The sequence below is a fragment of the Saccostrea echinata genome, unplaced genomic scaffold (genome assembly GCF_033153115.1).
Source record: "Saccostrea echinata isolate AGI-Se365-2 ecotype Australia unplaced genomic scaffold, CSIRO_AGI_Sech_v1 ptg000009l, whole genome shotgun sequence".
Taxonomy (NCBI): Eukaryota; Metazoa; Mollusca; class Bivalvia; order Ostreida; family Ostreidae; genus Saccostrea; species Saccostrea echinata.
Genome location: NW_026889758.1, coordinates 52,192,493 through 52,211,152, shown reverse-complemented (window position 1 = coordinate 52,211,152; position 18,660 = coordinate 52,192,493). Strand labels below are relative to the sequence as shown.

General features: G+C 34.0%; 1 protein-coding gene and 1 non-coding gene across 2 annotated transcripts; one reads left to right on the top strand and one right to left on the bottom strand.

Moving 5' to 3' along the window:
- The first annotated feature begins 67 nt into the window (after positions 1–67).
- On the top strand, positions 68–140 carry Trnaa-ugc (transfer RNA alanine (anticodon UGC)). Its single transcript has one exon. It is a non-coding gene; the product is annotated as a tRNA-Ala (tRNA).
- A 4,109-nt stretch (positions 141–4,249) lies between these two features.
- LOC133182877 (toll-like receptor 4) lies at positions 4,250–17,083 on the bottom strand. Its single transcript, XM_061317724.1, has 5 exons — positions 16,835–17,083; positions 16,108–16,127; positions 15,685–15,981; positions 15,349–15,582; positions 4,250–5,727 (listed from the first exon to the last, which is right to left on the bottom strand). Exons 1-5 carry the CDS (start codon positions 17,081–17,083, stop codon positions 4,326–4,328), a joined length of 2,202 nt encoding a protein of 733 aa, XP_061173708.1. The 3' UTR covers positions 4,250–4,325.
- Between the last annotated feature and the right edge of the window lie 1,577 nt (positions 17,084–18,660).

Below are 18,660 nucleotides of genomic sequence, written 5' to 3'. Positions count from 1 at the left end.
AAAGAAGAAATGAATGTTGCCTCAGGGTCTGATGTATTTACACAAAGTCCAAATACTGATAGTAACAGGGGAATTAGCTCAAGTGGTAGAGCGCTCGCTTTGCATGTGAGAGGTACCGGGATCGATACCCGGATTCTCCACTCCATTTCTTTAACAAGACTGCTTAACAGCTAGCCGGGTCTTATACTTTAATTTCCCGGCGTTTTTTAAAGATACATACCACAAACGAATTTTCTTATCCACTCAACAGAAAAGTCACACTGGTACTTTTTTTTCAATATTTCTTTTAATGGAAATAATATTGAGAAATTTTAATTGTATAAAATTTAAAAATACACTCTTGAACATGTCCCCAGAAACTTTGCAGTAAGAAAACTTCATACATTTTAAAAACCTTTCAAAAATAATACTGAAGTGTAAAAAATCCATTTTACCACTTTTCACCAAATTATATGGCTTGACCAAACATGAAGTTGTTAAACTAAACAAACTGCACTTCTTTAGTGAGAGAGGCGCCTATTTTAGCAAAGGTATTTGAATTTTGGAGGGAAAAAATTGTGTGTGTTATTTATTCTTAAAGCGTCACTGCGAAGCAATTTGAACCTGAAAATTAACTAAAATAGAATTTTTGCATAAACAGTGCAAATTCTGTTTGATTCTTGAAAATATCAGGTTTCAGAAAATATAGTTTAAAAAACTAAAAAAAATTGTCTATGGCGGAAAAAATTTACTGCCCCAAGACATTGCTTTACTACTTTCTCTTTATTGTATGAGTGTGCAGAAAAGTTGAATTACCATGATGTCAGATGATCGAGGATTTTGATACAATCTTTAAAAAAGATTATCAGAACTTATTCCTCACCTTTGCATGCTCTAATTCAATGCTATTTACAAGTTTTACGCTAATTCGAGTTGCGAGGCTTTGACAAAGACGATAACAATGATGCGATAAATACAACCTTAAATTTTGTAGTCTTTCTTGCTTTACAATGCAGGTGAGTTCGACAAAACTTCGTTATGCTCATATGTTTTCATATGTCTTTCGCTTTCTGATATAAAATTCTAAAAAAAAAAAAAAAAAAAAAAAAAGAGATGAAAAAGAAAGAAACACTTGATTCGGACTCATTACGTAACTTTGATGACAATATGTTAATATGTACGTCTAAAGTGGATTGGTCAGGAATTGGCCAATAGAAACTGATTTTGTTGTGTAGTAGAGAACTGTTTCATTAATATATTTTTTAATTATTATTATGAAACCTATAATTTTGGCTATATAAATCTCCATGGCAGTATTGTTCAGTTAGAAAGATAATTTGAAAGTAAGATTTTATTTTTAAAAAGTTATTAGCAGCAGTAAAGCTAGTGTATTTTATATTCCAGAAATATGATCTTTTTTATGATAAGAGAATTATATGAAGTCTATGAGAATTTATGCGTTTTATAGCTAGATCATCTAAACTCCCTGCTTCAATGTTGTATGTAAGATATAGTCAGGAGTTTGTCTATTTCCTCAGAACGGTATGGTATTGTTTTAATGACAAATTGGTTATTTAAAAAAAAGTATATAATGTCTTTGTAGATATTATAAACTTAGTAATAATAATATATTTTGTTGTAAAGCATATTTGATTGTATACACAGAGTATAATATAAAGGGAGTATTTCATAATGGTGTAAGAGTCATCTCCCTTTATGCAGTATTATACTTGGATTCTGCATTAATGATTTTATGAAAGTCTCAATATTGTTGTAATACATTTCAGTCAAATCTGGTAAATAATAAGTTACGAACCATAACAGGATTTTTGCTATTCCATCAAAAGCAGCAAAAACCCTAGTTGTTTCTTATCAGCTAGGTTTTGCTAATCTTTCAAGTTATTTGCATACAATGTCATGTATATATGTAAATACTGATTTAATGTTTTGTAAATTTTCAATAAAATTCGGCGTCCTCGTACGCACGGCTGGCTAACTTGTATAACGTGTTGGTGTTGTTTATGTTGTGTAAATACGAAATGATTCTGCTGAATGTATAATTTTGTAATAAAAGAATTTGCGTTTGAACATGATTTTTAAAGCAAATGGGATCAGGTACCTAGGATGAGTAAGCATCATCTGTTGACCGGTTACACCCGCCGGGAGCCCTATCTATTGAACATGAAGATTTAATATTCCATAATGAAATTTAGTATAAAACAAAGCCCTAACAATTGGTATAAAACACGTAAGTCATAATGCAACCCAATGAAAGTATATATTTGTTAACAGGGTCATTATAACGATAATAGAATGTTGGAAATGCTGACTTTGAACGGGGATTTTGAAGTCCCCATAACATCAACTTATCTGTCAGTAGACTGCCTCATTTCAAAAACAAATGTTCTTTTCAGAGCATGCTCTTGAGTATCAAATAAATAGGGAAGCGTAAACACCACATGCTGATGAACAGAATTATTACTGCATAATTAAGGAAAGTTGACGATAGAAAAGCTTAAATCATCTCGTTTGTCATACAATTAGTAATTCCTTGGCACTTATCGTCCATAGTCAGTGAAACATCCAAATATGAGGCAGATGTGGTAGACTCTGGTGTCTTTAATTTCAAGTTCACTGGGATATATGGAAATAATGGAATCGACATATGAATGAAAGTTACTATTGTTAATTGATAATACATTGTCAATATAACTAAATGTCGAGTTGAAGGCCACAAGTGTTTTCTCCTTCTCATGTAGAATTTCTTGAATATAAAAACTGGTCAGCTAATAAAGGAGCACAATTAGTGCCCGTCGAAATTCCAACAGTTTGTTGGAAGGCCTCGTCTCGGAAGACAACATAAATGTTTTCAATGAGGAACTCCAGCATCCTTTTAATATCAACTTCAGAGTACTTGTGTGTAGAATCAAAGTAATCCTTTACAAGGTAATGTTGTTGATGACCAATCACAGGATATGAAAATTTTCGAGTTTCATTTTTGTTGAACAACCAGTTGTCTATGATTTCAAAACGCCTAGTATTTTTTTTTAAATTTACCGTGAGGGATGATTGTATAGAGTATAAAAAGTCATACATTTTGATTTTATGGACTTGAGAAAAAATGTTGTCAATTTAAATTTTCTAAAAGTTCTTTGGAGTTTTTGAGAATTCATACCTGATTTACATCACTTCTAGAACATGCTGTAGCACAGTTCATATCAAATTTCTCCTTCATAATAGTTCATATTTAAGGCGTAAAGATTGGGGTTTGGTAGACCATTTGCTGGACCCAGCAAAGTATCTTTGTAAAAATTTTTTTTATAAAGTTTAGAAATTCAGTATAGGTTGGGAAGATTGATCTCACCTTGGTTGACTGGAATGTTAAAAGTATTAAACACTGAAATGCGCTTTTGAAGAATTTCATCCTTAGAAAGTGAACTGTGAGTATAACTTGGATTTTCAGACATTGAATTAAAAACAAGTACTTCTAAAATACAATTATGATATGATACTGAGCCTTACAAAGAAAAAACGAAATTGTTACAAGTCTTGTCTTCTGAAACCATGATAGATTGTTCATGTAACCTTTCTAATTTTTATCACCTCTGATTAAGTAAAAACGGAAGGATAGGTGGTTAGCATATTGCTTTTAACTTTCTAATACGATTCCTTTATATATTTCTAAAATACTTATTCCATTCTGACAAAGCGTTCAGGTCTTCTCGTTTATACTTAGGCCTCCCTGTATTTAGGACAATTTAAGATGACTGCTTTTTGGTCATCATTTTTATCTATAAGGAAGATCTGAAATTTCGATTTCGCCAAAATGGTCTGTTTGAAGTTTATCTGCAAGTCTGTCTATGCACTCAATGATAAAATGCTTTTTTCATGGATAAACATCTGCTGAGGAGAATTTTACTGCATATACGTGTTTTAATATAATAAATGTAAAATTATAAATGGTTATTTAATTATAATATAAATATAACAAGTGATAACAAATTCAAACATTTATTCAAAGCAAATTAGATTGTTACAAAAGTATAGAAAAATATTTTTAAAAAAAAAAAAAAAAATCAGAAATTATTTTTGAAGTACTTTTAGGAAAACGGTGTTTTAAAACAAATAAGGACTCAATCGTACAAAGTTTTACAATGATATTTTATTAGGAAATGGTATATTTGATAAACAATTATATTAAATCATTGTAGAATAACCGATAATTGGCAATGCAAGTTCCCTAGCAAATATTTTTCTGTTGTTTCCTTGGATGACCCATGGTCTTAAATGACCTTTTTTGACTATTTTTTTTTCAAAAAAAATATCATTCCGATATATGTCTCACTCTATATTTCTCTTAATGCCTGAGTTATAGCATTCCAGAACTCCTCTGGAATTTCTTTATCAAATTCCAGATATGTCTGTTCTCTGATTACGTCCTTCAGAAATTGTGGCAAGACAGCTCCAAGATCTTTGTCCACAAGTACAGTAAACAAAGTTGTTTCCCCTCCTCTATAAATACTCTCCATTCGAGCCATTTGAGCCTCGTATATGCAAAATTCAGATTCTAAGAAAGCTTTACTCAGAAAACAGACTGTGCGCTTGCTATTGTGAATAGCATTGGTAATGTTTTCTGCTACGTTAACACCAATTATAAAGTCACGACTGTGTATGCAAAATTTAAAATCATTTTCTTTTTCAAGCTTCAAAAGGTTTGGTATAAATCCTGTTCTTTCACTTTCAGCATAGGAAATGAAGGCATCAAATTGATACTCTCTACCGGAGTCTAAAATCCTTGAATATCCTCTATAACTTCTCTTACCAGCGTAATACAAATAGCGTAGTTTCCATCTATACCTATACATTATCGCAAAGGATACAAGAGTGATTGTGACCAGTAAAATAATGGTAACTACGATTATTGTTGTTGTAAATGATGTACATTTACGCTCTAAAGAAGTGATTATCTGCTCTAAATGGCGCAGTTCAATCTTTTTCTCATCTGTGAATATGCAAGTGTAATTCTCTCTGTCAACAAAATGTTTATTTGAAGATTCTTTCATCCATTTCAGGAAGTCCATGCTTTGGCATGTACACTGTAATGGGTTGTTTGACATCTGGATAGAGAGTTGTTTCTCCCTCGAAGAATCTAAAAAGTCCATTGACTTTGAATCCAACATCACAATTTTATTGGAAGACAAATCTATGCTACGCAATTTTAAGGCAGCTGACAGATCAAAAGGGACACTTTCTATTTCATTATTACTTAAGATTAGATGCTCAATATTTGACATGAAAACAAACACATCCTTATGTATGAGAGTAATCCAGTTATAGGACAGATCCAGTACCTTCAAACCATGGAGGTGATCAAATACATGTTCTGAGGACTGACTCTTTAATTCCTTTCCTAAAAGATTTCTGGATAAGTTCAGGAATAATAAGTTTGTCATATTTTGAAATGACTGTTTGGTAATGTTAAAGCAGAAGTTATTCGAGAGATCAAGGTATTCTAGACGCCAAAGTCCACTAAAATGTTGAATGTCATATATAAGATTTCCCTGAACATGTAGATGTGTTAATGAATTTTGCGACCTAAACCCGTACGTATTATCTATTAAAGGAAGAAACATTTTCTGATTAGCGATGCTAAGAGATTTTAGCTTCGGGGGTAATTGATACGAAGAGAACGCTGGTGATTCTTTATATTCCGTTCCCTCCACAGCAATTTCTTCAACTTTGTCACAACTGTTAGAATTATAATTACAGCCTGTTTGATGGTCAGTACCTCTGTCTGTACGGTCAATGTTTAATCTTTCTAGATTTGAAAGAAAAACTCCTTCAAATAAATATATCGCGAACATCAGCGGGTTATTATTAATATTTATATATATCAATGACTTGGGAAGGTACTTAGTAAGACGATGCTCAATAATGCCGATTCTGTTTTCTGCCAATGACAACTCTCTCAAAGAAGTATTTCTGAGATATTCTATATGGTTTATTCTTAATATTAGCGAAAGTCCATTTGTACAATGAAGACTATCAGCCCTTAGTGTTTGGATTTTTGTATATTGCAGATCATAAGTAATATTGGGCAATACGGATATCGTAAGGTCTCGGTTTTCTGAAATATCCAGTAATAAGAGGTCATTCAAGTATGCAAATGCTCCTTTCTCTATGTACTTGATATCACAATGAAATAATTTAAGCGTTTTCAACTGTTGGAAAACATTGAATGTGTCATTCTCGATGCTATTCAAAGAACATTTTGCACCATAAATTGTAAATGCTATAATTTGAATAGAATTATTTGCTTCAAATGCGTCTTCAAAGTTATGGCCACCTAATCCATTCAGTTCGATATGCCTTAATGACGAAAGTCCGTAAAAGCATTCTTTGGAGTACTTCATCTCCTTGATCGTATTATCAGATATTTCTGAACAATTATCCTTCATGAGCAGAGTATCAAGTTTTGTCAGATTTTCGAAAAAGCGTGATGGCCATTCCTTATATGTTTGCCATAAGCAATTACGTTCAACATTTAACCATTGCAAATGTTTGTATCTTGAAAGAATTGCCTTTTTTGGATTTCGAATATTGTTATTGCTTATATCTAGCCGCACGATCTCTCGTGGCATGTCAGTAGGTATTTCCATTAGACCATTGTTATTAAGATAGATGCATCTAACATTTTGTCGAAATTTTGGAGAATGAGTCAGGTTTAGCGAGCTGCAATCCACACTCAGCATTTCTCTATCGTAATAACATCTGCAATTTGGCTCCGAAGAGCAGCTGAATTGTAGTGTCTGCCTTAAAAATGCAAAGAGAATACAGAACAACAGAGCTGCATTGAGACTCATTTTCTTGGAGTATAACCAATGATGCTTTGTCTACAAAGAAAATCAAGAGGAACTTAACATATTCCAGTCAATAATTTTTTTTTAGTCCTGAGTTCGAAAAGATCCCTGGTTTGCATCTGGTTTATATCGTAAATGAAGGAAAAGAAATGTAGATTTGATGAAGATTATTAGTATCTTAATTGGGTTTATTTAAGTTTTTTTTATAAATCTATCGCATAAAACTTTAAAAAAAAATATAGGACCGATTTCACTGTATTTTTTTGAAATTCTTTATTTTGTTAGAAAAAATAAAATTTCTTCAGCCTGTGTATCAGGTATCGCAGGAAAATAATTTCATAATGAATCTTAACCTATATATATATATATATATATATATATATATATATATATATATATATATATATATATATATATATATATATATATATATATATATATATATATATATATTTCTTACCTGTTTGTAATGCTGCCTCTGATAATTACCAAAAATGTAACCTTTAATAAACATTTTAGTTTTGTTTGTGCATTAGATACGCTGTGATGGAAAGAAGATATTTCGTGACCTGTTTTACAGTCTCTTATATAGGATATCATACTGAAATAAAACAAGACCACTCGTCTTTCTGTCCAAAGCATACTATCAGTGTTAATTTTTTTTTTTATGTTTCATTGTGTTTGGAACCAGGAAGTTGGCATTGAATAACCCATTCCTTTGTTAAGAAGAGAAGGTTTCATAAGACACATGATATCATCTTCCCGTCAAAAACTACAAGCATGTATCTGTTGCAATGTGATTTAAAAAAATCACAATGTAAATGTAAAAAAAAAGTTTGTCTTCCTTTTTTTGTTTAACGTGTGTACATTTCTTTAGACTATTGTTCTATTGATTAAAGTTAATTACAATACAATTGAACAAAACGAAGTTCATATAAATACTTGTAACTTCTAAACAGAATCTAATGACGAAACACGAAACATGGGTATGCAGTTATTTTGTATGTTTTGTTCGATAGTTTTCTAAATAACGCCAGTGCTTCAATAATTGTATTCGTGTGTATATGGTTGTAAATGCTTCACTATTTGATTTAATTTAACTAGATGTCAAAGTTGATTTATGAATTACATATACATGTATTCTGTCTTTGTTGACAAAAATATTATAACGTAATTTTGAAGATACATCAAACGAGAACTACAGAAAATTTTTATAATTGTGTGGAAAAAAGTTTTAACTAATATTGACTTTTGTTAGAGTACAATATATCCTTGGCGGAGGGATGAGTTTTCTGTACAACCAATGCTAACAGTACTTATGGGTATTTTAATGCCGATCGAACAAGACGAGAAAACTGACAGTTTTAAACCGAGATTGCTTTTCAGTCAGATTAACATCCTTTGAATCAAGCTCGAACGGGTTTCTTTCTTTTCGCTCTCTCTAGATTTACCTTTCTTTATTGCTTTCCCCGCTCTTTTTTTTTCTGTTTTGCAGATCGATATCTTTTGCTTTTTGTGTTGTGATTTGGACTAAAGATCCACATTTTTTTGGTTCAAAAAATCCCTCCAGAAATCCCTGATTATTTAAAAAAAGCAAAAACGAACAGAGAAAGAAGAAGAGAGGGTCTCTTTGTTCTGGTTTTGGGTGTGCCGTTTCTGAAGTATTTGTATTATAATACTGAGATTTGTTAGTGTTGTCGAGATTAGAAGCCTTATGCACCTTCTGAAGCGAAATTAATTAAAAGATTAAGATAAATATTACTGGATATCGTGTAATACTGGCGTCCTTTCAATTTTTTGAGGATAAAAAAATCCAACATTTCCATAAAGTTTATACAGTTATCTGGTTTATTTTGATTTTACTGTTATCTATCCAGAAGGTAAAGTTTTGTGTAATCGGTATAGCAATACTGTGCATCTATATATGTTGATGTTGTCATAAATCTTCTTATTGGTATTAATTATGAAATAGACACAAAATAATTATGATCATTTGATGTAAATAGAGGTTTGTCATAATATTTAATTATTTTCTTACAAAAAGCATTTAGACCCTTAACTGGGTGAACCTTTTACAACCTTACCCTGTATACATGTACACACTGTTCAATGTGTTTGATAACTTGATTGTTAATTATAATGAATCAAATATTTTAAAAAATTAAAACCTGCCAAAAAACAAAATCCCAATAATTTTAACTCCGTGTTGCTATTAAATTGCCAAATTTCCCCCCATTTTTTTTAAAGAGAAAATAACAAAAAAAACAACAAACAAACAAACAAAACAAAACAAACAAACAAAAAAACTAAAACAAAAAAAAATAAAAAAACAAACAAAAAAACTAAAACAAAAAACAAAACAAAACAAAAACAAACAAAAAAAAGAAAGAAAAAAAAGAAAAAAACAAACAAACAGAAAACAAGAAACAAAAAACAAAAAAAAACAAAAACAAAAAACAAACAAAAAATCCCCCCCCCCCCAAAAAAAAAAAAAAAAAAAAAAAAAAAAAAAAAAAAAAAACAAGAAACCAAAAAAGAAAAAACAAAACAAAACAAACAACCAACTTTTATCCTTAAAGAAAATATACTTCATTAAGATAAGGATTAAGAATGAATGAATTCTCTATCTATTACATATTTTACAGTACAATACTATATTTTAGCTGTTTAATAAAATTGATATTGTCATTGACATGGCATACACATAGTCAAAACATCAAAACTGTTATTTTTGCAATAAATGTCTCAAATTCGCGGCAAAACACTTCTACCTTCAAAAAAGTTTGTTAAAGAAAATTATTCTTATAGATAGCAACGTTGAATAAACCATCCTAACACTTACTTAAACTGCAATAGTTTCTCTAAAATTTTGGTAAATATATATTTACAATTTTTAATCTCAAAATCTCACAACCCCTCAGCTATTACGACACAGCGTCACGAGAAGACATCATATGGCTATAAACCAAAGAAAATGTTATAAAGAAATGATTTTCATTATTAATGATTTGCAGTAAATTCTTTTTGTTCATCAGTATACCAGATTTTATCCGAGCCATAGTTTTTATACGCTTTTTCTTTCTTTTTCCTGTAGTTGCCAAATGATTGCAACTTCAGTGTAATTTAACATTAATATACATTAACTTTCAAATTAATTGTCTATTCTTCCTCGTTAAAGTATATAAAACTGAGCTTTAGGGAAATATTCTATTATACTTGCCACTTACTGCATAGGTTTTTCTTTCTTATCCTCTTTTTTTCAGTAAACAAGCAGTGCAAAATAAATTTATCTAATTACAAGGAACATTAAGAAAGGGACATTATAGAAAAAGGAAGTGAAAGGAAATACTAAACAAATAAAAAGATAAAGTAAATAAATATACCATAGAACTAGTTAATAAATTTCAGAATCTTATCTCATCTAAACGTTGCATTATGTTTAAAAGAATGCATGTGATCCAGGTACCTGATAGTTAGGAAGATTTATGTAATATCATGGATATCACAAGAAAAAATAAAATTTCATTCACCTTTTAAAAAAAAAAAAAAAAAAAAACACGCAATGAAGAATTCGAATACTGACTATATTCCCCTATGGTTAACAGATGTAAGTAAAGCATGTTAATATTGTACATGTACATTGAGATGCACAGACTGTAGGAGATCTCAGAATGGTTCGATTTCTCATAAATGTGGAGTTTTTATGCTTAATATAAACAAATCAAGTACTTAGATGCGTTAGGCTCAATTGGCATCTCTGTTCGGTAGAAAATTATTGCTTTTTGATTCGAAAATAATTTAATTCTTGTTGTAACGCTGTATTTGATTGGATAAAAAATTTTACTTTATAACGTATAAAATGGGTTGCCTACGTCACAATGACTTGCGTCAAAAACGTATCGATCCGCCTGACGTTACATTCAAATTTTGTACAAATTGAAGTCTTTTTTTTAAGGACAATCATCTTTTTTTTCTTACACCAAATGAATGAAAATTAAATTGTAAGGAATGAATTTAATAGTTACCCAATTTATACGGTATAAAGTGGACTGTACGGAAGCCCAATAGTGCAAACCAAAAAAATAAGAAACAAGAAAACGAAATTATTATATAAAGAAAACGAAATTATTAAATAAAAAACGAAATTATTAAATAAAAAACGGAATTATTAAATAAAGAAAACGAAATTACTAAATAAAGAAACAAACGAAATTATTAAATAAAGAAAAACGAAATTATTAAATAAAGAAAACGAAATTAATAAATAAAAGACAAACGAATTTATTAAATAAAGAAAACGAAATTATTAAGTAAAGAAAACGAAATTATTACATAAAGAAAACGAAATTATTAAATAAAGAAAACGAAATTATTAAATAAAAGACAAACGAACTTATTAAATAAAGAAAACGAAATTATTAAATAAAGAAAACGAAATTACTAAATAAAAAACTGAAACTGAAATACGGAATTTATAGATGTGCATGGTAAGGGCCTGAACCCATGAATCATTCCATAAAGCGCACATGTTATAAAGCATCACTTAGTAATTCTATAGACCTGATTTTGTTTCGACATTGAAACAAGTGTGGGGGAAATGAAAAAAAAAAACTTAGATAAATGTCAAATTGACAAACGTAGAAAAACATTATGTGCTCACAACCTATAGTTCGCATTTGTAAAGTAAATGATTAATAACTGTTCAATTTTGTTTACGGGAATTTGATGCTGTGTCGCATCCCCACAACGTCAAGGTAGAGTCTATAACATAACCCAGTCACGGTTTTCGGGAAAATTATTTCCGGTATGGTTTTTTGTAATATAACGCATATTCGATCCCGATGCAATATAGTTTTGTAAACACTAGGCCTATGGTGTGTGGCAAATAATACGATCAATAGCCATAATCGGAGTCTTAATATTAGTACATTCAGGCGAATGAACGACTTTCACGAAGGTTAGGGTATTTAATAGTTATAACATGATAAATTAGTAGATTGCGTTTTCATGGCCTGTTAGCCACAGGTAGAACTAGTGACCTAGTTAGCATGTGTGTATGCACAGCAGAAAAGACTTGAATTTTTCAATAATTACTTCTTACGCTAATCTTCCGAGGGTAAAAGGAATCCCGCCCATAAAGACAATCACGTACAGTGAAAAAACAAAAATCCCTAACTTGTTGACTTGCAGTTTTACAAGAAGTGATGATTCTTTAATATGACCCTGGTTTATAGCCATTAGGTCACAGAAAAAAAATTACCCAGTTACAAACCAATATAATCTAGTCTTTGAACAGCATAACCTAGTCACTGTGAAACTTTACTCAGTCACTGGAAAACCTAACCTAGTCACTGTTCAACATATTATACCCAATCAATCATAACCAATTCACTGTTCAACTGTGAGATAATGAACACACATAATTTAGTAGATATTCATGGTTTTCTAAATTTATTTAAATCCTATTTTACAGCTTTGAAATACACTGTAAAAGATGATAAAAAACTTACTGACTATAAAACTTTCTGGCAAAAATTGGTTGTTATATTTTAATTTTTTTTTGGCAATCACTTCAATATGTTACAAGTGAATCCCTCAAAACTGCACTGTTCTAGCTTTTCTTTCTCTTTTTTTCTTTTTCTTTCTCAATTGCGAGCTTATTAATAAATGAAACAACATAACCCAGTTACTGTTTAACAAAACCCAGTCACTGTTTAACAAAACCCAGTCACTGAACAACATAACCCAGTCACTGTACAACAAAACCCAGTCACTGGGAAACCTAACCCAGTCACAGTTCAAAATAACCAAGTCTCTCAACAGCATAACCCAGTCACAGAAAAATATAACCCAGTTACTGAGAACCAAATCCCAGTCCCTGAATAACATAACCCAGCCACTGAAAATCATTACCCAGTCACCGAGCAACATAACCCAGTCTCTCAACAACATAACCCAGAGAGAAACATAACCCAGTCACTGTACAACATAACCCTGTCACTGAGAAACATAACTTAGTTTTTGAAGAACATTACCCAGTCACTGAGCAACATAACACAATCACTGTTTAACATAACCCAGTCACTATACAACATAACCCAGTCACTGAGGAACATAACCCAGTCACTGTTTAACATAACCCAGTCACTGAGGAACATAACCCAGTCACTGTTTAACATAACCCAGTCACTGTTTAACATAACCCAGTCACTGAACAACATAACCCAGTCACTGTTTAACATAACCCAGTCACTGAGGAACATAACCCAGTCACTGTTTAACATAACCCAGTCACTGAGAAACATAACCCAGTCACTGTTTAATATAACCCAGTCACTGAGGAACATAACCCAGTCACTGAGGAACATAACCCAGTCACTAAACAACATAACCAAGTCACTGTGTAACATAACCCAGTCACTGTTTAACATAACCAAGTCACTAAGGATCATAACCCAGTCACTGTTTAACATAACCCATTCACTATTTAACATACCCAGTCACTGTACATCATAACCCACTCACTGAATAATATAACCCAGTCACTGAACAACATAACCATGTCACTGTTTAACATAACCCAGTCACTGAACAACATAACCCAGTCACTGTTTAACATAATCCAGTCACTGTTTAACATAACACAGTCACTGTTCAACATAACCCAGTCACTGAGGAACATAACCCAGTCACTAAGGAACATAACCCAGTCACTGTTCAACATAACCCAGTCACTGAGGAACATAACCCAGTCACTAAGGAACATAACCCAGTCACTGTTCAACATAATCCAGTCACTGAACAACATAACCCAGTCACTGTTTAACATAACCCAGTCACTGAACAACAGAACCCAGTCACTGTTTAACATAATCCAGTCACTGTTTAACATAACACATTCACTGTTCAACATAACCCAGTCACTAAGGAACATAACCCAGTCACTAAGGAACATAACCCAGTCACTGTTCAACATAACCCAGTCACTGGGAAACCTAACCCAGTCACAGTTCAAAATAACCAAGTCTCTCAACAGCATAACCCAGTCACAGAAAAATATAACCCAGTTACTGAGAACCAAATCCCAGTCCCTGAATAACATAACCCAGCCACTGAAAATCATTACCCAGTCACCGAGCAACATAACCCAGTCTCTCAACAACATAACCCAGAGAGAAACATAACCCAGTCACTGTACAACATAACCCTGTCACTGAGAAACATAACTTAGTTTTTGAAGAACATTACCCAGTCACTGAGCAACATAACACAATCACTGTTTAACATAACCCAGTCACTATACAACATAACCCAGTCACTGAGGAACATAACCCAGTCACTGTTTAACATAACCCAGTCACTGAGGAACATAACCCAGTCACTGAGGAACATAACCCAGTCACTGTTTAACATAACCCAGTCACTGTTTAACATAACCCAGTCACTGAACAACATAACCCAGTCACTGTTTAACATAACCCAGTCACTGAGGAACATAACCCAGTCACTGTTTAACATAACCCAGTCACTGTTTAATATAACCCAGTCACTGAGGAACATAACCCAGTCACTGAGGAACATAACCCAGTCACTGAGGAACATAACCCAGTCACTGTTCCACATAACTCACTCACTGTATAACATATCCCAGTCACTGTTTAACATAACCAAGTCACTAAGGATCATAACCCAGTCACTGTTTAACATAACCCATTCACTATTTAACATACCCAGTCACTGTACATCATAACCTACTCACTGAATAATATAACCCAGTCACTGAACAACATAACCATGTCACTGTTTAACATAACCCAGTCACTGAACAACAGAACCCAGTCACTGTTTAACATAATCCAGTCACTGTTTAACATAACACAGTCACTGTTCAACATAACCCAGTCACTGAGGAACATAACCCAGTCACTAAGGAACATAACCCAGTCACTGTTCAACATAACCCAGTCACTGAGGAACATAACCCAGTCACTAAGGAACATAACCCAGTCACTGTTCAACATAACCCAGTCACTGAACAACATAACCCAGTCAGTTTAACATAACACAGTCACTGTTCAACATAACCCAGTCACTGAGGAACATAACCCAGTCACTAAGGAACATAACCCAGTCACTGTTCAACATAACCCAGTCACTGAGGAACATAACCCAGTCACTAAGGAACATAACCCAGTCACTGTTCAACATAACCCAGTCACTGAACAACATAACCCAGTCACTGTTTAACATAACCCAGTCACTGAACAACAGAACCCAGTCACTGTTTAACATAATCCAGTCACTGTTTAACATAACACAGTCACTGTTCAACATAACCCAGTCACTGATGAACATAAACCAGTCACTAAGGAACATAACCCAGTCACTGTTCAACATAACCCAGTCACTGAGGAACATAACCCAGTCACTGTTCAACATAACCCAGTCACTGAACAACATAACCCAGTCACTGTTTAACATAACTCAGTCACTGTTTAACATAACCCACTCACTGTATAACATAACCAAGTCATTGTTTAACACAACCCAGTCACTGTTCCACATAACCGAGCCACTGTTTAACATAACCATGTCACTGTTCCACATAACCCAGTCACTGAACAACATAACCATGTCACTGTTAAACATAAGCCAGTCACTGTTCCACATAACCCACTCACTGTATAACATAACCCAGTCACTGTTTAACATAACCCAGCCACTGTTCCACATAACCCAGTCACTGTTTAACATAACCCAGTCACTGTTTAACATAACCCAGTCACTGTTCCACATAAGCCAGTCACTGTTTAACATAACCCAGTCACTTTTCCACATAACCCACTCACTGTTCCACATAACCCAGTCACTGTTTAACATAACCCAGTCACTGTTCCACATAAGCCAGTCACTGTTTAACATAACCCAGTCACTTTTCCACATAACCCACTCACTGTTCCACGTAACCCAGTCACTGTTTAACATAACCCAGTCACTGTTCCACATAAGCCAGTCACTGTTTAACATAACCCAGTCACTTTTCCACATAACCCACTCACTGTTCCACATAACCCAGTCACTGTTCAACATAACCCAGTCACTGTTCCACATAACCCAGCCACTGTTTAACATAACCCAGTCACTGAACAACAAAACCCAGTCACTGTTTAACATAACCCAGTCACTAAGGAACATAACCCAGTCACTGTACAACATAACCCATTCACTATTTAACATACCCAGTCACTGTACATCATAACCCACTCACTGAATAACACAACCCAGCCACTGAACAACATAACCCAGTCACTGTTTAACATAACCCAGTCACTGAACAACATAACCCAGTCACTGTTTAACATAACCCAGTCACTCAACAACATAACCCAGTCACTGAACAACATAACCCAGTCACTGAGGAACATAACCCAGTCACTGAACAACATAACCATGTCACTGTTTAACATAACCCAGTCACTCTTCAACATAACCCAGTCACTGAGGAACATAACCCAGTCACTGATCAACATAACCCAGTCACTGAGGAACATAACCCAGTCACTGTTCAACATAACCCAGTCACTGAACAACATAACCCAGTCACTGTTCAACATAACCCAGTCACTGAACAACATAACCCAGTCACCGTTTAACATAACCCAGTCACCGTTTAACATAAGCCAGTCACTGTTTAACATAACCCAGTCACTGTTTAATATAACCCAGTCACTGAACAACATAACCCAGTCACTGTTTAACATAAGCCAGTCACTGTTTAACATAACCCAGTCACTGTTCCACATAACTCACTCACTGTATAACATATCCCAGTCACTGTTTAACATAACCCAGTCACTGTTCCACATAACCCAGTCACTGAACAACATAACCATGTCACTGTTAAACATAAGCCAGTCACTGAGGAACATAACCCAGTCACTGAACAACATAACCCAGTCACTGTTTAACATAACCCAGTCACTGTTTAACATAACCCAGTCACTGTTCCACATAAGCCAGTCACTGTTTAACATAACCCAGTCACTTTTCCACATAACCCACTCACTGTTCCACATAACCCAGTCACTGTTTAACATAACCCAGTCACTGTTCCACATAAGCCAGTCACTGTTTAACATAACCCAGTCACTTTTCCACATAACCCACTCACTGTTCCACATAACCCAGTCACTGTTTAACATAACCCAGTCACTGTTCCACATAAGCCAGTCACTGTTTAACATAACCCAGTCACTTTTCCACATAACCCAGTCACTGTTCCACATAACCCAGTCACTGTTCAACATAACCCAGTCACTGTTCCACATAACCCAGCCACTGTTTAACATAACCCAGTCACTGAACAACAAAACCCAGTCACTGTTTAACATAACCCAGTCACTAAGGAACATAACCCAGTCACTGTACAACATAACCCATTCACTATTTAACATACCCAGTCACTGTACATCATAACCCACTCACTGAATAACACAACCCAGCCACTGAACAACATAACACAGTCACTGTTTAACATAACCCAGTCACTGAACAACATAACCCAGTCACTGTTTAACATAACCCAGTCACTCAACAACATAACCCAGTCACTGAACAACATAACCCAGTCACTGAGGAACATAACCCAGTCACTGAACAACATAACCATGTCACTGTTTAACATAACCCAGTCACTCTTCAACATAACCCAGTCACTGAGGAACATAACCCAGTCACTGATCAACATAACCCAGTCACTGAGGAACATAACCCAGTCACTGTTCAACATAACCCAGTCACTGAACAACATAACCCAGTCACTGTTCAACATAACCCAGTCACTGAACAACATAACCCAGTCACCGTTTAACATAACCCAGTCACCGTTTAACATAAGCCAGTCACTGTTTAACATAACCCAGTCACTGTTTAATATAACCCAGTCACTGAACAACATAACCCAGTCACTGTTTAACATAAGCCAGTCACTGTTTAACATAACCCAGTCACTGTTCCACATAACTCACTCACTGTATAACATATCCCAGTCACTGTTTAACATAACCCAGTCACTGTTCCACATAACCCAGTCACTGAACAACATAACCATGTCACTGTTAAACATAAACCAGTCACTGAGGAACATAACCCAGTCACTGAACAACATAACCCAGTCACTGTTTAACATAACCCAGTCACTATACAACATAACCCAGTCACTGTTTAATATAACCCAGTCACTGTTCAACATAACCCAGTCACTGTTTAACATAACCCAGTCACTGTTCCACATATCCAGTCACATACAACATAACCCAGTCACTGTTCCACATAACCCAGCCACTGTTTAACATAACCCAGTCACTGAACAACAAAACCCAGTCACTGAGGAACATAACCCAGTCACTGAGGAACATAACCCAGTCACTGTTTAACATAACCCATTCACTATTTAACATACCCAGTCACTGTACATCATAACCCACTCACTGAATAACAAAACCCAGTCACTGAACAACATAACCCAGTCACTGTTCAACATAACCCAGTCACTGAACATTACCCAGTCACTGTTTAACATAACCCAGTCACTGTTCAACATAACCCAGTCACAGAACAACATAACCCAGTCACTGAACAACATAACCCAGTCACAGAACAACATAACCCAGTCTCTCAACAGCATAACCCAGTCACTGAACAACATAACCCAGTCACTGAACAACATAACCCAGTCACTGAGGAACATAACCCAGTCACTGAACAACATAACCCAGTCACTGAGAAACATAACCCAAGCATTCAATATGAGTTAATGTGC